The 22,586-nt window shown below is 38.7% G+C and overlaps 2 protein-coding genes across 2 annotated transcripts in view; both read right to left on the bottom strand.

Annotated features, from left to right (window-relative positions):
- The window catches only part of LOC102448091 (uncharacterized), a 57,241-nt gene that overhangs the window by 1,421 nt on the left and 33,234 nt on the right, over positions 1 to 22,586 (bottom strand). The window contains exons 9-12 of the mRNA XM_075919831.1: positions 7,463 to 7,581; positions 5,400 to 5,588; positions 1,737 to 2,030; positions 235 to 321 (exon numbers count right to left, since the gene is read on the bottom strand). Coding sequence (XP_075775946.1) covers positions 235 to 321; positions 1,737 to 2,030; positions 5,400 to 5,588; positions 7,463 to 7,581 — 689 coding nt within the window. The remainder of the gene's footprint in view (positions 1 to 234; positions 322 to 1,736; positions 2,031 to 5,399; positions 5,589 to 7,462; positions 7,582 to 22,586) is intronic.
- TARP (TCR gamma alternate reading frame protein) lies at positions 12,663 to 19,813 on the bottom strand. The gene is made up of 4 exons (XM_075921737.1): positions 19,670 to 19,813; positions 15,612 to 15,902; positions 13,709 to 13,780; positions 12,663 to 13,307 (listed from the first exon to the last, which is right to left on the bottom strand). Exons 2-4 carry the CDS (start codon positions 15,685 to 15,687, stop codon positions 13,159 to 13,161), a joined length of 297 nt encoding a protein of 98 aa, XP_075777852.1. The 5' UTR covers positions 15,688 to 15,902; positions 19,670 to 19,813; the 3' UTR covers positions 12,663 to 13,158.

Below are 22,586 nucleotides of genomic sequence, written 5' to 3'. Positions count from 1 at the left end.
TCCTTTATGTTCTGATCATCCCTTTCCAGAGAGCAGAGTGGAGAAAAGCAAAGAAGCCATTTCAGTGCTGGCTTCTCTGACGTCTGCTAAGGAGTAGGCAGGATGCTAGTGACTCTGGCACTGAGAGCTTCTAATAGGGTGTTTGACATGATTTTACGGCCCAATATTCTGACCTGGGTGCCCAAGTTTGTTCTAAATCTTCCTGTAGAGAAAATGAGAATTGGACACAATTACCTGTGGAAGGTGTGGTGACATTCTCAGTTTTGTGGATGCAACCTGTTGTGGTTGAAGGCACTATCTGGTTGTCTGGAAGGATAGGTGCTGTTGAAAATTAGGAAAAGAAGTTTGATAGAAGTTCAAAGACAATGATGTTTAAAAATTCTGTAACTACAGTTCCTCCAATATGAAATGTTACATTTTTAAACTAATAGGAGTCAAATTCCATTCACAGACTAATTCTCAGTAGCAGGTTATTCATTGGGAAAAACCATGTAGATATAAATAAGGAAACTCCCTCACAAATGCTCCCATGGGTACTTGTATGCCTTTCTATGCATTTAGCTGGAGATGTTGTCCCTGAAAGGAGCTCACCTAAAGCTGTTAGTATTTGTGTGAGTGTAGGAATTTGGACTAGCAGGTCTGATTGCAGGTTCTCGACATGACCCTCGCTGTGCATGCAAACTTCTGTTTGCATAAGGCTGGATGCATTTTGTCCAACCAAATTACTCAGTTGTGTTTGCTCCTCGACAACATGTATTTATACTCGGCCAATTAAAACCTGGCCACCTGATTGTCTAGCCTGATGGAGCCTGGGATTGTCAATATTTAGGATAGTGGTATTATAGGTTAATAGCTATGTAAGGGGCAGAAGAAAATAATCCAGATGAGCATATGGTCCAAAGCTCAACTCTTAGGCATTTTGGATATGCAAGAGGGAGATGGCCCTGTTTTTCCCCATTGAATATGAAAAAAGATAAATGTGTTTGTGTTGTTGTTAGCTACCTCCAGGCTGAGAGACGTGGAGGTAAGGTACACACTACAAATCATTACATTACCTTAACATTTCTTTTATCTGATGGTACTTTGAGAACTGAAATGTAAGGCGCATAAGCCAGATTTTGAGATAGTATCTATTGTTCTGGCTTTATTAATTTCAACAGTTCTTTGCTAATATACACCATGTGAGAATCTAGTTATATGCAAATAGAAGTTGAAGAGATACCTATTCAATCATAAAGGAAATGGTTTTGTTCTTGCAAAGCTAAATTAGACAGAAATTACTTCTCAACATACATTTCTCTTTCTCTTGCATTATCTTTTTCATTTTGGTCTGTGTAATTATTCCAGTCTATTTTAACACATTAGATGCTGTGTGTGTGTTGTTACTTTTGTTGCAATATGTAGCACTTCTTGAAATCAAACACTGAAACCCAGGAGTTTGGCTGGTCTGAATCTACAATCTCCATTGCCTTCATTAGAATTAGGTTTATTTACCCAAGCTGAGGATCTCAGCCAACACTTTCTTTCATTAGAGGAAGATTTTAAACTGAGAGAAAGGAGCCAAAACTCCATTAATGATGGAAATGCAAGCTTGAGAGAGAGCCAATTTATGGAGAGATGGAAACTAATATTGGACTAGAGAGAAATATGTATCCTTTTTAGGAACAATAATGTTGTATTGTAAAGAAACAATGAACCCAGTAAACAGAGAACTAGTTTAAATATAGAGTATATACCTTGGGATTCGAGAGGGACAACACCTTTTCTGCTTTCATGGTCATATTTGCATTTATACGTCTGGTCAGGATCATCGACAGTCAGCCAGCTAGTCACTGAATATGATTCTGTATTGTCTTCCCGGTGCCAAATTTCACCACGTATTGCATTTTTCTCTGCATTCAGGCCTTCCCAAGTCACCTTAATAATTTTTGGGAAAAAATCCTCAATGAGGCATATGTGTGTTCCTTTCCCTTCTTGTTTAGTAGGAGACAGGATCTGGATCTTCTCAGGATCAAGTTTTGCTTTTGTATCTGGATTCATTTTAGAGAGAGAAATGAAAAGTTTAGTCATTAAGTAAATTGAGAATTTAATTTTACACTTTTGAAACAATAAAGAATTCACAGATTTTAAACTAGACTTAGACATAGGCAACTTCATTTTTTTAATGTTTTGTGCTTTTTGATGCTTTTTCATTGCTTGAATTGAACACATGTATTTATGAAAGAGAAGAATCTGTGATAGTGTTTACTAATTTGTCTTCCAAACTCAATATATATTGAAGACTTTTTAAAATGAATGGTAAGAACAGCATTATGTTGTGGTTTATTTCAAAACATTGGTGACTTTGAAAATTTGCCCATTATTTAACCAGAACTTGTGTGTAAAAGACACCATGATAATGGGAGGAAGGGTACATCTATACGACAATAAAGGACTCACAGAAGAACCTTGTCTGTCTCAAGTCCTCTGGTTCTGGCTTGCAAGGCTGTGGTGCTGGGCTAAAAGTTGCAGTGTAGATAGTTAGGCACAAGCTCTGAAAGCCAATAATAGAGGTGGTCTATGAGCCAATACTCCAGTTAAAGCCTGAATGTCTACAGAGCAGTATTTCGCACTAAAGCCCCAGACCTACAAACCTGAGTTAATTCAGCCAGGCTCTGAGACTTGGTGCCATGTGATGTTTATTCCAGTGTAGAGATACCTGCAGCGTAGGATATTAAAGGTTCCATAAACATTTTAAGAGGCCTCTTTTTAAAAATCGCTCTAATATTTTATCAAGAGATTCCATTTGTCCTGAACTCACCACTCACACTGTTTTAGAACCTTGATTAGCACTTTTAAAAATAGTGAGAAAAGGAAACTTTAAGCCATGTCCATCTTGTGAAATGTAACCTTTGCTGACAATAATTTTCATTAATGATTCTCATTAAAACAACATACTGAGTGACCTATGTAGAGAACCCACTTGCTAGCACATCAGAGGGCACTGTTGCAGAACACGTTTTGGGAAAGTACACAAAATATATAGACATGTATCACTCAATTACAAATATTAATTAAGAAATCCTCAAATGAATTTGTTTGTTTCACAAATAACATGAAGTGTTACGCATAATGCTCAACACTTCCACCAATAAAGTCTCTTAAAAATGCCCAGAGAAATAGTCAGAGGCCTACTTTTAGTCAACCGCTTCTGAAAATCTTGATTATGAAGCATTACTAATAATGGGACTTTCAACAGAACTCAGCTATCTAATGTTTGCTGAGGAAAAGAGGGGAGGTTACTGCATGTGTCCAAATCCTCGAGTGGATTAGCAAAGTGAAGTTCTGCTATATCTCCAGCAGTATTTTGGAACGATTCTGCCACAGCACTGAATTTGTCACTCAAGAAAAGCTGATTAAAAAAATTGCTGACTGCTTTAGAATTGGGTGTAACATGACCAAAATACTTTTAATTAAAAGATTGAACTGAAAGGATGAAAATATTATTTCATCTCTGTGTCAGGGAATGAAATAATAAATACTGAGCCATGTCAACAAAAAAGAAAATTACCTACACAAATCATTATCCTTCTGCGTGTTACTGACAGTAAATGATACCTTTTTTTTAAAACAGTGTATTGAATTTATTATCATCACAAGCAGTGAACAGGTTCTCCACACTGTTACGGCAGATAATCTCTATCCTCATTTGTTACTGTGGGATACAACCCAGAGAATCAGGTTCCCATCACAGCCAACTGCCAAAGAAGTATTCTTTTGCAGAAAGAAGTAAGATTCTCATTTTATAAGCATGCATCACAAAGAAGAAATGGAAGGTTGCTGATATTTCAGTAGTGTTAGAGGTCCTCAAATGGGCATCAAGTGCATTCTCTATTTGTTCCAACACTTATTTTATTTGAAAAATTAGGGACCATTTAATAAAATAGTGGGCCTATACTCCACACGGCACATTGTTTAGAATTTATGAAGTGTAACAAAAATGGAATTAGGTGTCCCATTCCTTATGAAATTCAGGTCATTTTGATAATGTCATCCATTGTCTTTAATAAATAATAAATATTAAAGCTCTGATCCCACAGAGTGTTACTCACGTGCTTAACTTTATGCACTGACTAATCTCGCTAATGTCAAAACTTGTGAAGATTCCTTTGCTGAAATGATTTCAGCCTATATAAGTGGAATTTTGAACAAGCAGGTGTGTTGTACTTGATATGTTTTTATTATATAATGTTTCACTTTTTTTTAAAGAAGGCAATTGGCTCCGGCCCCTTCAACTTTACTCCTTTCTCAAAAGAAATTCTCTTTAGTATCAACGGGAAGTTTACAAAAGTAAGGATTTCAGGGTTAAATTGTAAGTGACTCCCTGCTAATAATTTTATGTGCGCATGCCCTAATAAATCTCAAAGGTGCCACAGAACTCCTTATTGTTTTTGCAGATACAGAAAAACACGACTACCCCTGTGAGACTATTGTGTGTGTGTTTGCAATCTGCATACCACTCATGGGTAAACATAAGTAATTAATGCTGGTGTACTATTTGAGAACAAAATCCATGCACAGTACCTGGTATTATTTACACCCAAGAGAAAAAAGGATTATTACTACTTATGTTTGTTGTTAGCCTGTGACTTATCTTTACATTATTGTGAGCATTAATAAATTATTACATGCTAAAAATTAATCCAGTATGGAAATCTTGCATTCAGATAAATTATTAAACTTATTTTGATAGAGTATGCCATTATGTCCATATTATTGCAACTTACTACAAAAACTGCCCTGCATATTTCTATTCAAATGGATCAGATTTTGACAAGCATAGCATATGTACGCACAACTGAACGCCACTTAATTCAATCCAAAATTACAATTATTTGTCAAGGTGAGGTTACACTAATATTTTCAGGGGGTCTGTTTGACATTTGAGCTATAATGTTGGACTCATAATTTCTGTGACCTAATGAATTGATGTGACCTAATGAAATGGTGTTCAGGGATTTTGGCCAGTTGATCTCTCTAGTCACAGACCTACGACCTCAGGCCCTCACCTCTTCCCTACCTCTTGTCTCTAGTGCTCTGTGGCTTACCCCCTCCCCACACTGGACAGAAATGTGGATGTCCTGCTGGTGTGGGGCACTGATCCTGCCAAAAAGAATAACCCAATTTTGACCCAGAGTGAGCCAAAAAAAATTTTATGTCCATCATTAATAGTCAGGGTGATCATTCCTCTGTTTTATACTGAATTGTCTACATTATCTTCATAATTAGATAGTAAAGGCATTCTTTCATTCTACTCTAGATTGCATATCACATTTTCCATTGTTATCCTTTTAGAATATATTGCATTTTGCATTCTATCATCATAAGAAACTTTTTCTCTATGCTACTATAGAACTTACTTGTAACAATGAGCTCTGTGCCGGAGCCGAAGACTTTGATATAATTGTTCTCACTGCGTTCAGGTGCTTTGCAAAAACTCATAGGCCAGATCTTTAGCTGCTGGAAATCATAGGGGCTCCACTGAGGATCTGGCCCCGATAGCTTCATATTTTTTATATGCAATTTTAAACAGAACAGAAGTTCATAGAATCATCTTAACGCAGTAGATTTGTGTTTCAAGTGGCTTGGCCAGCTGCTTGGATAGCCCTGGGGTCAGCCACACTGGCCACTGCAAAAGTAGGAAGGTCACAGATTGACACAGAATCCATGACTCCTGCACCTTCCATGACAGACATGGAACCCTACTGATGATTAGGTGCACTTTATTTGACACAGTAGGAGGAGCACAATTATTCCTATATCATGCTCATTGACAGTGGTAAGCTTGTTTCTGTTGCCAAATATGTTTACTCATCTACTCCTCTCAGCAGGTATTTTGAAAAACTTTGGTAAGTGCTGACCCTGCTTTCATTTACATGGATGTCAGTCTGGCATAACTCCATTTTAAACTCTGGTCATCTGAAGAAGTGTGTTGTGCCCATGAAAGCTCATGATACCATCTATCTGTTTTGTCAGTCTAGAAAGTGCTACCAGACCTATAGACTAAATCGGCTATACCCCAGAGCTTCCATTTTATGTGAATGGGGTCAAGTCAGTTTAAAAAGAGGAATGAGTAGTGAAAGCAAAATCAGGACAGCGAACAATATCTGACTTTTAAAGCCATTTCTGCTTGTTTGATGTACTTGTGAATGAAGTCTCCCTGCTAAGTATGGTCATACAAAATGGGAAGAATCCTGACCCCATTGACGGCACTGCTAATGAGATCTGTGGAATCAGGATTTCACCTCATCTACTTAGAATGGAAATCCCTCTGGTGCTCATAATTCTACTGTCAAATTCTACCCTGACACAAAATGTCACAATTCCTAGTGACTTTACTTAGAATTGTGCTAAAGTTTGAATTTCTCCTTTATCTTTGGTGTCTTTTTTCTTAGGAGAAACTTACTTTTCAATATTTCAGATTTCTCTTTGAGAAGTTTTTTTTGGACCTGTAATCTATAGTTTTAATGCAGTAATAAATCAGGAAAGCAGTCCTAGGTCCTCATTGTAGGAGGAATACGGGGTCTTTCGATATAGGAGTTTATTTTGAAATTCGACTACTTGTAGACCTGGGTAAATACCAGAAGCGCCTCTTATGGAAAAAAAAAGCGGAGGAAGTATGCAAATTCACAGCGCTAGTTGCATCCTCCCCCCCCCCCCCCGATATTGTTTGAAGACATACCCTGGGAGAATAAGGATCTGATTTTCCTTTATTTGTACAGTCAATTATACCAATGCAAATTTCACGTAACATGCTACTTAACCAGGATGGCAGCATTTTCCCTCAACTCTACATGAGTGTAAATAGCTTCAGAATAGGAGAGCAAAGGAGACTCAGGCCCCAAGCATATATGGTTAAATATTGTTACGAATATTTGCTACAACTACTTTGCCTAAAATTCCAAAGATACTTCACACACAATGGCAATCTATAAGGCTAAATTCTTTTACTCTCTTTGGTGTATATCTAAGAAATCAGCTATCAAGGTACTGACTACTGCAGAGATAGCTTCTTTTCTTTAACTGAGATGCACGCTGCAGTTACTTATTTCACAGATGATTAATTTTATGTTTGTTTATGAATTTTAGTTAAAGAATTTGTGTAAAATCAAAGTATGGTGACACATCCTCTGAAAAATGCCATGAAACAGCTGATCTTTGGAAATATTCATTAAGTCTGTCAATAAAAATGGCAGTTTTGCTCTGGGATTTAAAAGTTCATGCATTTCATGTCAGACCTTATTAACAGCCCTAACCGGCACTGAAGTCTAAAGCAATTGCTGTTGCTCAGCACATCATAGTAAGTGTCCAGTACCTTATCAGATCATACTTACAATAGTTTACTTTACCCATGATAAAAAACTTTCTATGATCACAATTAGCTTCTTTATCTTTGCATTACTATAATTAGCACAGGACTTACCTGTTACAAAGAGCTTTGTACCAGAACCAAATACTTTGATGTAATAGCCAGACGACATAACACAGTGAGTGAATCCTTTGCAAAAATCTATAAAGATCAGGTATCTTTCTATTCTGTTGCTTTTTAAAAAACAAAACAAAACCCTGATTTGCTACTAAAATTGCTTTCGGGTCTTACAATAAAATAGGCAATGGAAAATTAGGGACCAGAGGCTCTGGTTATAACATTAAACCTATATGTTGCAGCTAATGATAACAATAGGCTGAGGCCAGAATACAGCTCTTGAACGGGGTATATTCATGAGAATCATTTTGGCTAATTTTTGCCATTTTGTGTACTAAGATTTATTCCTCCACAGAAAACATTTGCTCTTCAGAAACATTTATCTCAGGAACTAGACACCAAACAAGGATGACTTATCAGTATTTAGAGGGAAGGATAAGATGAATTAAAGGCACAGAACTCTCTCTATCCCCTTAAAACCAAACGTGGCTAAAATATGTTAACAATTGCCAATTTTAAAAATAAAATTGAAAATAATACTACTGGATCTACTGTGTTTTATTAAAAGGGTTACTCTATCTCATATATCTTATGTTTATGTAATAAATACACATCTTCATTTTGCATTATTGTATAGAAACAAGATTCAATGTATTTTGTCCATGATTGCTCCTTAAAGTTAGCCACATGCTTAAATACCTTGCAGATTAGGAATAGATACATGTTTGCAAGTGCCTTCCTGAACTGGAGCCTTTGTTAGGAAATAAACACATTTGCATTAAATAATTGGTACTACAACTGTACCTTTTACCGCACCCATGGTCCAGATCCTCGGAGTGATTATCCTCAACCCCTATTTAAATTTACGAGCATTGAAGAAGCTCAACAAATCAGAGGACTGGGTGCTAAATATACCACATTGTCTAAAAGTTTTACATTTTGCACTTGGTGCTAACAGTAAGCTTGGTTCCACTTCCAAATATATATGCATAATCACCTCACGGAGCTGCAATGCTCAACAAGATCTCCAGACAATTTACATCAATCTTGTTGATTACAGAAGCGTAACTGTATTTTATGTATTAGAGAAGCCAGGAGTGAAATCTTGCCTCATATCTGAATTAGAGAGACTACAGGTGAAATCTTGCCCCCATTCATGTCAATTGGAGTTTTGACTTTTTCTTCAATGGAATCAGGATTTCCCCCATATATTCCTGAATAGTTTGTTTCTGTCCTGGATAACAAACATAGTAAATGCTGAGAGTAAATGTTAGCTTTATAAACACCTTGAGAAACTTACTTGAAACCACCAATGTGGTGCCGGAGCCAAAGTACTTTACTCCAGACTCACATCAATGAAATCCTCTACAAAAACTAATGAATCATCAAGTTATGAATTTCATTAGACTAACATACAGACATTCCTATTCAATATACAAAGTCCATAATCCAAACAAGACTTTCTAATACCTGCATAACCATATGAGTATTAACCTGAATTCATGCGCTTTGTGAATTCCTGTTTTTTTTCTCTCTCTTTCTTTCTCTTTCCATACATCACAGCATGGCAAATTGATTGAGATAAATTGCTGGCCACCACATACTTCCAATCATTTCAGTGGATGAGCAGAATTTAGTCTGATGATCTAAAATTTGCCCAAATGGGAAGGGATGGTCCAGTTTTTAAAGCACAAGAGTGGAACTCAGGAGATGTGCTATATTTCTATCTCTCCCTGTCTGTTCTTGGGCAAAGCACAATCTCTGGGCTTCCCTTTCCATTTGTCTATGCGTAATATATGGCTTAGATAATATTTGCTAGACAATCAACTATAAATACCGCTATGTACTCAACATTAACTAGCACTTATATAGGTGATTGGACTGTTTCTGTAGCTTTAATAATATATGGAGACTACTATACACAGGAGGAAAAAATATTCCCATAAGATCCTGAAGACTGTTGCATCCTAGGTAATTTTCTGTCATTAAGCACCAAAGGCTGATATAGTGATAATGATTGCAAACCTTTTAATAATCTCACATCTGCTAAATTGATACCTGTTCCGTAAATTGATACCTGTTCTGCTGGTATTTGGACTCCTTCAATGGGAGATGAATTTGATCCTATAGTTTAAATGTAAAGCTCTCCATTTCCCCACTTCCTGGTACTTAACAGCTAGTCAATAAATATTCCAGCCTTTTACTCTTGTATTCACTTTACTCACATACAGATCCATATGCAGATCAAGAGCAATCCATGGCTTAGGTGCTACTTTCTTTTCTTATATTCATTTATTCAGTACAGTTTTTGTCCTTTTAGTCTATTCAGGAAAAGAAAATCAATCAAGAATAAAAATACTTACTAGAAACAACTAGCTGTGTTCCTGTGCCAAAGTACTTGATCCAGTCTGAAGTATCACATTGACTTTTTCTTTTACAGTAACCAGTGGAACCTTACTTACACTCCTGTGTCATTGATGAGATCATTAGAAGCACTAAGAATTCCTTATGTCTCAACAGTTTGGGCAGTTTAATGAATTTTATATTTTTATGTGGATCTAAAGTCGAAACGTGAATTCTCTTCCCAGTGATCCTATTTACATATTTTTGCAACTCAGCAAATCCTTGCTCCTTACAATGGAGAAAGGATTGTGGATTTGTTTGATTTTAGTGTTGTAAATGAATTGTTGGATCAGGTTTTTCTCAAAAATTGTCATTGTGCTTTCCGCATGCTAAAAGATTATCTCATGGACTGCCCATTCCACAGAGCATGGCTTACCTCTCTCTCCTTCCATTTGCGCTCCCATCACATCTCTGTAGCAACTGAATACATGAAAAATAATACCTAAAAGTATTTAATTCTTAGCCCTGTTCCTGACATTTAATAGGTGGAAAAGAGGAGGAACCACATCATATGAACAGCCAGCTCTCTTCTGATTTAAAAGGACCTCAATTATGGCCTGCAGCTGGGAACCTATTTCCTAGATACATTTTCTCCCCCTATCATCTGTATGTAGGGATCATTGTAGTTTGAATGTTCCCAATTTACTGATGTCTTTCTATGAGGCTGCTATGAGGATGGGGAAATATTTTCCTCTACATACACACAGGTTTTAAAACAGAGCAGAGATAACGTCTAAGAAAGCCCACCTCATTTCAGACAAAAGGTGTGGTTGGCAGTTTATTAACTGTAAGGGAACTAATTCAAGCAGTTGATCTTTCTCAGAGACACGCTTCCTCACACCTCACTCTCCTGCAGAATAATTCTGGGAAATAACTGACAGTGGGTACAAGAATGTGGTCACACAGGTGGTTGTGTCAACTGTCTATCCAAGACATTTTTGGGACAATCTGCCGTGATGGCAATGGTGCTGGTGAATCTTCAGGGGTGAGCATGGAGAGAACTGCTGTAACGAGCAGAATCACAGCCACAGACACTTTACACCATCTCTTGTAGATGTTCTCTAGATGAGCAGGATGAAGTGATACCATGATAACCATGGCAGTACTTGCACTGCTGCAGTTGCTGGCCTTTGTGGGGTTGTACTGAAGTCAGTGTAGTGGTGGGAGGCTTCATAGAATAAATACGTTGTCGCACCTCTCTGTAGCAAGCCAGGAGCTGGGCAGTAGTTAGAGCTGCCAGGGGGCACAGGCAGCTGTGGGGAGCACCCTCCACCTCAGCTTTGGTGGTGCCTCCAAGGGCGGAGGGGATACAGCCCAGGGCCTGAGCCTTGGAAGGAATTGGAGAATGGTCAATGTGGGGCAGCTGATCAGAGTGTCCTATGTGATACCGCTTGGCAGCAGGGGCCACACAATGGGAAAGTTCCCAGGTCTATCATGGTGGGGAGACCTGAGACATAGTTGGATCCTTGCCCATCATGTTGTTTGCTTTCAATAAGTATGAGGAGGAAGAGGAGGTGGGAGGCTGGGGGAGAAGCAAACAAAGAGGAGGGCAAGCAGTGGAGAGAGGGCAGTCTGAGAAGGGGATGCTGCAGCCACAGGGTTGGGGAGGAGCAAGGGCCAACAGCAGCACTGTCACGTGGCACATGGGATCAGGGTACTGCTTATGTTGAACTCAGCTGCCCCTTTGTCTGCCACAGCCCCCGTTAGCCACTTGCAATATTAAGACACGTGCACTAGGGTGATGGGAGTGAAGAGCGACACCATGTGACTGTGGGGGGAGGCGGAGTGTAGGAGGAGCAGTGTCACCAGCCTCAGCAATTTTGGGGGGCAATTTTTTGTACATCTTTGCCAAAACCTCATGTGTTGTGGTGGGCAGTGCTGCTGCTGCTGCAGGCCACTATGGCATCAGATGTGAGAGCAGAGACCTTCTCTCTTCTCAATGCTTCCCCGCCTCCTGCTGGCTGTGAGGAGGAGGAGGAAACAAAGTGTGAGATACAGGATATGTGATGGTGGGAGAGAAAGGGGATGGTTGACAGAAGTGGGAGACGCAGTGACACAAAGGAAAGAGCGTGGGAGGTGGGACAACAGAGAAGGAAATGGACTGGAGGTCGTAGGTGGGTGATAGGAATAGAGGGAGGGCCAGAGGGATGTATGCAGGCATGGATGGGGGAAGGATAGGAGCAGAAGGGAATGCAGCAGAAGATATGAGGAGGATAGGAGCTGATGGGGAGAGGTGGATAAGGGAGAGGGGAACAGAGACAGGGTTAGGGTTAAAGAGAGGAGGGATGGTTTAGATCTCAGTGCTGGTCTTGGATTTAATTCTCTTTTACCATAGGCTTTCTGTGTGGCTTTGGGCAAGTCACTAAGGGCATGTCTGCACTACATGGAAGATTGATGCTGCCACGGTCGATCTTCCTGTGTTCAATTTAGCAGGTCTAACGATATTGGCTCCTGTCAGCCTCTCACTCTGTGGATAGTGCGGAAATTCAATTTAAGATATTGAAATTAACATCCCTGAGTTGCATATCTTAATCTGACCTTCTACTAGAGTGTGGATGAGGCCTTAGTCTCTATAGCCCACATTTCCCTATCTGCAGTATGGACCCAATAGTACTTCCTTACTTCACAGTGGTGTTCTGTGGATAAATGCATTAGAGATTGTGATGTGTTTAGAAACTATGTGAAAAAGGCCTTGTAGTTTCTAGAGTTGATTTCCCTCAAATCAATAAACTGGACAGAATTCTGCAATGCTGAATTTAAAATTCATTAATACTTCAAGTAAAATAGTCATATTTCAGAAGCCTGTTTTTATTTTATATAGTAAATACATGAAATCAGTAGCTATGAAATGAGAAATTCTTTTAAGTTACAGATTAGGACTCCAGTCCTGCAATATGTATGGGGCCGAGTTTTCACACAGACTTTACTGCATGCTGTTGGGATGTCCAGATCCAAAATGTTCCTTGCGTGAACAAGTGTTTTTGCAGTAGAGGAGCCTAAGAGATGGATCCTGCCCCGCTTTGTGAGGCAGAATTCCCACTGAAACCAAGGAGTATAATCTAGGAAATTCAATAGGTGCAAAATTAAAATGATAAAAATGGCCAACTGTAAAACTGTTAGGCCCCAACGAGAAGAAGCCTTCTTATGCTATAATTAAAGAAATAACCAACAAACTCAAAGTCAAAGCATATCTTAATATGTGGAGCTAGGCGTTTCATGTGAAATGGTTTATGGCAAAACAAAGTAACTTTCAGACACAGATGTTGAGGCTGGAAGGCCGAAGGAGAAGTTCAGGGTTTCTTTCCATGGCGTTTGCTTGAACTTTTCATTCTGTACATGAAGAAGAGTACGATGACGTAGTACATGGTGCTTTTCAGGAGAAGGAGGATGTATACGAAATATGCAGTTGTGTGCGTTAAACTCTCTGTAATATCATAATCTGCACAAAACACAACAACAACAACAACTGGTTAATGGTACATATTCTATAGACTAAAAGAAAAACAATATAAATCTTTGGGCATGGTCCAATAAGTTATGTATGGTATTTAATTGTAGTAATTATACCAGCAAATCAGAGTGGGCATAAATCGATATCTGATTTTGTCCTTTATGTTCTGATCATCCCTTTCCAGAGAGCAGGGTGGAGAGCAGCAAAGAAGCCATTTCAGTGCTGTCTTCTCTGACGTCTGCTAAGGAGTAGGCAGGATGCCAGTGACTCTGGCACTGAGAGCTTCTAATAGGGTGTTTGATATGATTTTACGGCCCAATATTCAGACTTGGGTGCCGAAGTTTGTTCTAAATCTTCCTGTACAGAAAATGAGAATTGGACACAATTACCTGTAGAAAGCGTGGTGCCGTTCTCAACTCTGTTGACACAAGGCACTATCTGGTTGTCCGGAACATTAGGTGCTGTTGACAATTAGGAAAAGAAGTTTGATAGAAGTTCAAAGACGAGGATGTTTAAAAATTCTGTAACTACAGTTCCTCAAATGTAAAAAGTTACTTTTTTAAACAAATGAGGAGGGAGTCAAATTCCATTCACACATATACTCAGTAGCAGGTTATTGATTGGGCAAAACCTTGTAGATATAAATAAGGAACCCCCCCCCCCACAAATGCTCCCCATAGGTACTTGTATGACTTTCTATGCATTTAGTTGTAGATGTTGTCCCTGAAAGGAGCTCATTTGAAGTTGTTAGTATTTGTGTGGGTGTAGGGGTTTGGCCTAACAGATGTGATTGCAGGCTCTCAAAATGACCCTCGCTGTGCACACAAGCTTCTATTTGCATAAGGCTGGATGCATTTTGTCTGACCAAATTACTCAGTTGTGTTTGCTCCTCTAAAACATGTACGTATTTTCGACCAATTAAAACCTGGCCACCTGATTGTCTAGCCTGACGGAGCTCGGGATTGTCAATATTTAGGATAGTGGTATTATAGGTTAATAGCTATGTAAGGGCCAGAAGAAAATAATGCAGATGAGCATACAGTCCAAACCTCATCTCTTAGGCATTTTGAATATGCAAGATGGGGATGATCCTGTTTTTCCCCATTTTATATGAAAAAAAAATGTGTGTGTGTTGTTCTTAGTTACCTCCAGGCTGAGAGACGTGGAGGTAAAGTACACACTGCCAATCGTTACATTACCTTAACATTTCTTTTATCTGATGGTACTTTGAGAACTGAAATGTAAGGCACATAGGCCAGATTCTCTGATAGTATCAATTGGCTTGGCCCTGTTCATTTCAACAGTTCTTTGCTAATATACACCAGGGCTACGTCTAGACTGGCCACATAAGACGGAATAGGCATGCAAAGCAGGCATGTCAGAATAGGGAAATCCGCGGGGGATTTAAATATCCCCCGCGGGATTTAAATAAACATGGCCGCCGCTTTTTTTCCGGCTTGGGGAAAAGCCGGAAAAGAGCATCTAGACTTTCAAGTAGGAATAAGAGATCCTCCGGAAAAGGGCTTTATTCTGGAGGATCGCCCCAGTCTAGACGCTCTTTTCCGGCTTTTCCCCAAGCCGGAAAAAAAGCGGCGGCCATGTTTATTTAAATCCCACGGGGGATATTTAAATCCTCCGTGGATTTCCCTGTTCTGACATGCCTGCTTTGCATGCCTATTCCGTCTTTTGTGTCCAGTCTAGACGTAGCCCAGGTGAAAATCCAGCAATATGCAAATAAAAGTTGTAGAAATACCTATTCAATCATAAAAATGGAAATGGTTTTGTTCTTGCAAAGCTAAATTAGACAGAAATTACTTCTCAACATACATTTCTCTTTCTCTTGCATTATCTTTTTTATTTTGGTTTGTTTAATTATTCCAGTCAATTTTAACACATTAGATGCTGTGTGTGTGTCGTTACTTTTGTTGCAATATGTAGCACTTGATGAAATCAAACACTGAAACCCAGGAGTTTGGCTGGTCTGAATCTACAATCTCCATTGCCTTCATTAGAATTAGGTTTATTTACCCAAGCTGAGGATTTCAGCCAACATTTTTGTTCATTAGAGGAAGATTTTGAATTGGTAGAAAGAAGCCAAAACTGAGTGTATGATGGAAATGCAAGTTTTAGTGAGAGCCAAATGATGGAGAAAGCCAAATGGTGGAGAGATGTAATATAGCACTAGAGAGAAATGTGTGTCCTTTTTAGGAACAATAATTCATTTTATTGGTGAGTTGTAAAGAAACAACGAACCCACTAAACAGAGAACTAGTTTAAATATAGAGTATATACCTTGGGATCGGAGAGAGACAGAACCTTCTGTGCTTTCATGTTTATATGTGCACTTATACTGGTCAGGATCATCCATAGTCAGCCAGCTAGTCACTGAGTATGATTCTTTATCGTCATTCGGGGACCAAATTTCCCCACGTATTGCATTTTTCTCTGCATTCGGGCCTTCCCAATTCACGTTAATAACTTTTGGGAAAAAATCCTCAATGAGGCATATGTGTGTTCCTTTCCCTTCTTGTTTAGTAGGAGACAGGATCTGGATCTTCTGAGGATCAAATTTTGCTTTTGTATCTGGATTCATTTTAGAGAGAGAAATGAAATGATTAGTCATTAAGTAAATTGAGAATTTCATTTTACACTTTTGAAACAATAAAGAATTCACAGATTTGAAAGTAGACTTAGAGAGAGGCAACTTCATTTTTTGAATGATTTGTGCTTTTTGATGCTTTTTCATTGCTTGAATTGAACACACGTTTTTATGAAAGAGAAGAATCTGTGATAGTGTCTATTAATTTGTCTTCCAAACTCAATATATATTGAAGACTTTTTAAAATGAATGGTAAGTACAGCATTATGTTGTGGTTTATTTCAAAACATTTGTGACTGAAAATTTGCCCATTATTTAATCAAAACTTGTGTGTAAAAGAAACCATGATAATGAGAGGAAGGGTACATCTATACGACAATAAAAGATTCATAGGAGAACCATATCTGTCTCAAGTCCTCTGGTTCTGGCTTGCAAGGCTGTGGTGCTGGGCTAAAAGTTGCAGTGTAGATAGTTAGGCACAAGCTGTAGCATCAGCTCTGAAAGCCAATAATAGAGGTGGTCTATGAGCCGATACTCCAGTTTAAGCCTGAATGTCTACAGTGCAGTATTTCGCACCAAAGCCTGAGACTCACAAACCTGAGTTAATTCAGCCAGGCTCTGAGACTTGGTGCCATGTGATGTTTATTCCAGTGTAGAGATACCTGCAGCGCAGGATATTAAAAATTCCACAAACATTTTAAGAGGCCTCTTTTTAAAAATCGCTCTAATATTTTATCAAGAGATTCCATTTGTCCTGAACTCACCACTCACACTGTTTTAGAACCTTGATTAGCACTTTTAAAAATAGTGAGAAAAGGAAACTTTAAGCCATGTCCATCTTGTGAAATGTAACCTTTGCTGACAATAGTTTTCATTAATGATTCTCATTAAAACAACATACTGAGTGACCTATGTAGAGAACCCACTTGCTAGCACATCAGAGGGCACTGTTGCAGAACACGTTTTGGGAAAGTACACAAAATATATAGACATGTATCACTCAATTACAAATATTAATTAAGAAATCCTCAAATGAATTTGTTTGTTTCACAAATAACATGAAGTGTTACGCATAATGCTCAACACTTCCACCAATAAAGTCTCTTAAAAATGCCCAGAAAAATAGTAAGAGGCCTAATTTTAGTCAACCGCTTCTGAAAATCTTGATTATGAAGCATTACTAATAATGGGACTTTCAACAGAACTCAGCTATCTAATGTTTGCTGAGGAACAGAGTGGACATTACTGCATGTGTCCAAATCCTCGAATGGATTAGCAAAGTGAAGTTCTGCTATATCTCCAGCAGTAATTTGGAATGATTTTGTCACTGTATTGAATTTGTCACTCAAGAAAAGGTCATAGAATAAATTGTCATTTCATGAAATTTTAAAAAATTGCTGACTGCTGTAGGATTGGATATAACACGACCAAAATATTTTAATTAAAAATTGATCTGAAAGGATGAAAATATTATTTCATCTCTGAGTTTGCGCAAGAAGATGAAATAATAAGTACTAAGCTAGGCCAACAAAAAATAAAATTCCCTACACAAATATTATCCTTCTGCGTGTTTCATATGACTGACAAAAAAGATACATGTTTTTAAAACAGTGTATTGAATTTACTATTATCACAAGAAGTGAACAGGTTCTCAAAACTGTAACGGCAGCTAATCTCTGTCCCCATTTGTTACTGTGGGATAAAACCCAGAAAATCAGGTTCCCATCCCAGCCAACTGTCAAAGAAATATTCTTTGCAGAAAGAAGAAAGATTCTCATGTTATAAACATGCATCACAAAGAAGAAATGGAAGTTTGCTGATATTTCAGTAGTGTTAGATGTACCCAAATGAGCATCAAATGCATTCTCTATTTGTTCCAACACTTATTTTATTTGAAAAATTGGGGACCATTTAATAAAATAGAGGGCCTATATTCCACACAGCACATTGTTTGGAATTTACGAAGCATAACAAAAACAGAATCAGGTGTCCCATTCCCTATGAAATTCAGATTATTTTGAAAATGTGACCCAGTGTTTTTAATAAACAATAAATATTATAGCTCTGATCCCCGAGAGTGTTACTCACATGCTTAACTTTATGCACTGACTAGTCCCGCTCATGTGAAAACTTGTGAAGATTCCTTTTCTGAAATGATTTCAGCCTATATAAGTGGAATTTTGAACAAGTAGGTGTGTTTGTGTTTATTATATGATGTATCATTTTTCTTTTTTAAGAAGGCAATTGGCTCCGGCCCCTTCGACTTCCCTCCTTTCTCAAAAGAAATTCCCTTTAGTATCAATGGGAAATTTGGAAAAGTAAGGATTGCAACTTAAAAGATTAAGTTGTAAGCAACTCTCTGCTAATAACTTTATGTTCTCATTTCCTAATAAATCTCTAACATGCCATGAACTCCTTATTGTTTTGGCAGATACGGACAAACACGGCTACCCCTCTGAGACTATTTATTGTGTGTTTTTGCAATCTGCATACCACTTATGGATAAACATAAGTAAATAATACTGGGGTACTATTTGAGAACAAAATCCAGGCACAACACCTGGTATAATTTACACCCAAGAGAGAAAAGCATTATTACTACATTTGTCTGTTATTAGCCTATTATTTATTATTACATTGTCATGAGTGTTAATAAATTATTACATTCATAAAAATTTAGCCAGTGTAAGAATTCTTGCATTCAGATAAATTATTAAACTGAATTTGACAGAGTATGCCATTATGCCCATATTATTGCAATATATGCACAATTGAGAGCCATTTAATTCAATCCGAAATGGAGACAATTACAATTATTTATCAAGGTGAGATTACACTGACATTTTCAAATGCTGTGTATTAATATTAATTGGGTAGCTTTTAAATTGTATATAAACATCCTTCATTTCACTGAGAAGGGGGTCTGTTTGACATTTGAGATATAATGTTGGACTCATAATTTCTGTGACCTAATGAATTGATGTGACCTAATGAAATGGTGTTCAGGGATTTTGGCCAGTTGATCTCTCTGGTCACAGACCCATTGGCTATTCCATGCTCTCGCCTCTTCTCTACCTCTGGTCCCTAGTGCTCTGTGGCTTACCCCCTTTCTGCACTGGACAGAAATGTGGATGTTCTGCTTGTCCGGGGTACTGATCCTACAAAAAAGAAGAGTCCAGTTTTGACCCAGAGTCAGCCAAAAAAATTGTGTGTCAATCATTAATAGTCAGGATGATCATTCCTCTGTTTTATACTGAATTCTCTACATTATCTTCATAGTTAGATAGTAAAGGCATTCTTTCATTCTACTCTAGATTGCATATCACATTTTCCATTGTTATCCTTTTTGAATAAATTGCATTCTGTATTCTATTATCGTAAGAAACTTTTTCTCTATGCTCTCTCTCTTCAACTGGGTATGTCCATGAGAATCATTTTGGCTAACTTCTACCACTTGGTGTAATAAGATTTATTCCTCTACAGAAAACAGTTGCTCTTCAGAAACATTTGTCGCAGGCACTAGACACCCAAGAAGGATGATTTATCAGTATTTAGAGGGAAGGATAAGATGAATTAAAGGCATAGGATTCTCTCTGTCCCCTTAAATCCAAACATGCCCCCGTTCATGTCAATTGCAGTTTTGACTTTTTCTTCAATGGAATCAGGATTTCACCCCATATATTCCTGAATAGTTTGTTCTTGTCCTGGATAATAAACATAGTAAATGCAGAAAACAACTTGAGAAACTTACTTGAAACCACCAATGTGGTGCCTGAGCCAAAGTACTTTACCCCAGACTCACATCATTGAAATCCTCTACAAAAACTAATGAATCATCAAGTTATGAATTTCATCAGACTAGCATACAGACATTCCTATCCAATATACAGAGTCCATAATACACACAAGACAGTCTAATACCTGCATAACTATGTGAGTATTAACCTGAATTTATCCACTTTGTGAATTCTTGGTCTTTTTTTCTCTCTCTCTTTCTATTTCCATACACCACAGAATGGCAAATTGATTGGGATAAATTGCTGGCCACCACGTTCTTCCAATTATTTCAGTGGATGGGCAGGATTTAGTCTGATGATCTAATATGTGCCTAAATGGGAAGGGATGGTCCAGTGTTTAAACTACCAGAGTGCTTTATTTCTGTCTCTCCCTGTCTGCTCTTGGGCAAAGCACAATCTCTGGGCTTCCCTTTCTATTTGTCTGTGCATAATGTATGGCTTAGATAATATTTGCTAGACAATCAATTATAAATACTGCTATGTACTCAACATTAACTCGAACTTATATAGGTGATTGGACTGTTTCTGTAGATTTAATAATATATGGAGACTACTATACACAGGAGAAAAAAATATTCCCATAATATCCTGAAGACTGTTGCATCCTAGGTAATTTTCTGTCATTAACCACCAAAGGCTGAAAGAGCACTAATGATAGCAAACCATTTAATAATCTCACTTCTGCTAAATTGATACCTGTTCTGCTGGTATTTGGACTCCTTCAATGGGAGATGAATTTGGCCCTATAGTTTAAATGTAAAGCTCCATTTCCCCACTTCCTGGTACTTAACAGCCAGTCAATAAATATTCCAGCCTTTTACTCTTGTATTCACTTTACTCACATATAGATCCATATGCAGATCAAGAGCAATCCATGGCTTAGGTGCTACTTTCTTTTCTTATATTCATTTATTCAGTACAGTTTTTGTCCTTTTATTCTATTCAGGAAAAGAAAATCAATCAAGAATAAAAATACTTACCAGAAACAACTAGCTGCGTTCCTGTGCCAAAATACTTAATCCAGCCAGAAGTATCACATTGACTTTTTCTTTTACAGTAACCAGTGGAACCTTACTTACACTCCTGTATCATTGCTCAAATAACAAAGCACTCCAGCCAGTAGATGAGATCATTAGAAACACTAAGAAATCCTTATGTCTTGACAGTTTGGGCAATTTAATGAATTTTATATTTTTATGTGGATCTAAAGTTGATATGTGAATTCTCTTCACAGTGATCCTATTCACAAGTTTTTTCAACTCAGCAAATCCTTGCTCTTTAAAATGGAGAAGGGATTATGGCTTTTGTTTTATTTTAATGTTGTAAATGGATTGTTGGATCAGGTTTTTCTCAGAAATGGTCATTGTCTTGTCCGCATGCTAAAAGATTATCTCATGAACTGCCCATTACACAGAGCATGGCTTACCTCTCTCTCCTCCCATTTGCACTCCCATCACATCCCTGTAGCGACAGCATACATGGAAAAAAAATACGTGAAAGTATTTCATTCTTAGCTCTGTTCCCGACATTTAATAGATGGAAAAGAGGAGGAACCACATCATATGAACAACCAGCTCTCTTCTTACTTAAAGGGACCTCAATTATGGCCTGCAGCTGGGAACCTATTTCCTAGATAGATTTTTTTTCCCCTATCATCTATACGTAGGGATCATCATAGTTAGAGTATTTCCAATTTACTGGTGTCTTTCTGTGAGGCTGCTGAGGATGGGGGAATATTTTCCTCTGCATACACACAGGTTTTAAAACCGAACAGAGATAACATCTGAGAAAGACCACCTCATTTCAGACAAAAGGTGTGGGTGACAGTTTATTAACTGTAAGTGAACTAATTCAAGCATTTGATCTTTCTCAGAGACACCCTTCCTCAGACCTCACTCTCCTGCAGAATAATTCTGGGAAATAACTGACAGTGGGTACAAGAATGTGGTCACACAGGTGGTTGTGTCAACTGTCTATCCAAGACATTTTTGGGACAATCTGCCATGATGGCAATGGTGCTGGTGAATCTTCAGTGGTGAGCATGGGGAGAACCGATGTAGCGAGCTGAATCACAGCCACAGACATTCTACACCATGTCTTCTAGATGGTTTCTAGATGAGCAGGATGAAGTGACACCATAATAACCATGGCAGCACTGGCACTGATGGAGTTTCTGGCCTTTAGGTGGTTTTACTGAACTCAGTGTAATGGTAGGAAGTCTCATAGAATAAATACGTTGTCGCACCTCTCTCTAGCAACCCAGGAGCTGGCCAGGAGTTAGAGCTACCAGAGGGCCCGGGCAGCTGTGGGGAGCACCCTCCACCTCAGCTTGGGTGGTGCCCTCCAGGGCTGTGGGGATGCAACTCAGGGCCAAAGCCTTGGGAGGAATAGGAGGAGCTGGGAACAACACTGACTCTAGGGCTGGAGGACCCACAGGGTAAAATGACTCAGTGCTCAGCACCCACTAGCCGACAAGCTCAACTCTCTGCAAACCTCCCACCAGAGCCTGTCGCTCGCTGGTGCTGTTTTGTGGTGCTGGGGATGTTCTGGGATGTAGCAGGGAAGTAGCGTGCTTGACAGAGGAGGCCGGGAACAGGAGTGGTCTGAGTGATTTCTTGGGGAATGGGTGAGATGAGGGGAGGAGAAAGCAGAACAGGGATGGGGACCAGGGAGGTGGCCTGTCTATACATTGAGCTCAGCTGCCCCTTCCTCTGCAACAGCCCCCGTTAGCCACATGCAATATTAGGACACGTGCACTAGGGTGATGGGAGTGAAGAGCGACACCATGTGACTTCGCAGGGAAGGCGGAGTGTAAGAGGAACAGTGTCACCAGCCTCAGCAATTTTGGGGGGCAATTTTTTTGTACATCTT

The sequence above is a fragment of the Pelodiscus sinensis genome, chromosome 2 (assembly GCF_049634645.1).
Source record: "Pelodiscus sinensis isolate JC-2024 chromosome 2, ASM4963464v1, whole genome shotgun sequence".
NCBI classification, from domain to species: domain Eukaryota; kingdom Metazoa; phylum Chordata; order Testudines; family Trionychidae; genus Pelodiscus; species Pelodiscus sinensis.
The sequence above is the reverse complement of the archived record's forward strand: the minus strand, read 5'-3'. Positions and strand labels throughout refer to the sequence as shown.

Coding starts and splice junctions, on each gene's coding strand:
- TARP (XM_075921737.1), bottom strand. CDS start 15,687: ATGGATGATCCTGACCAGTATAAGTGCACATATAAACATGAAAGCACA. Junction 13,781..15,611: donor TGTCTCTCTCCGATCCCAAG/GTATATACTCTA, acceptor AATTGTCAACAG/CACCTAATGTTCCGGACAAC. Junction 13,308..13,708: donor CGGCACCACGCTTTCTACAG/GTAATTGTGTCC, acceptor TGTTTTGTGCAG/ATTATGATATTACAGAGAGT.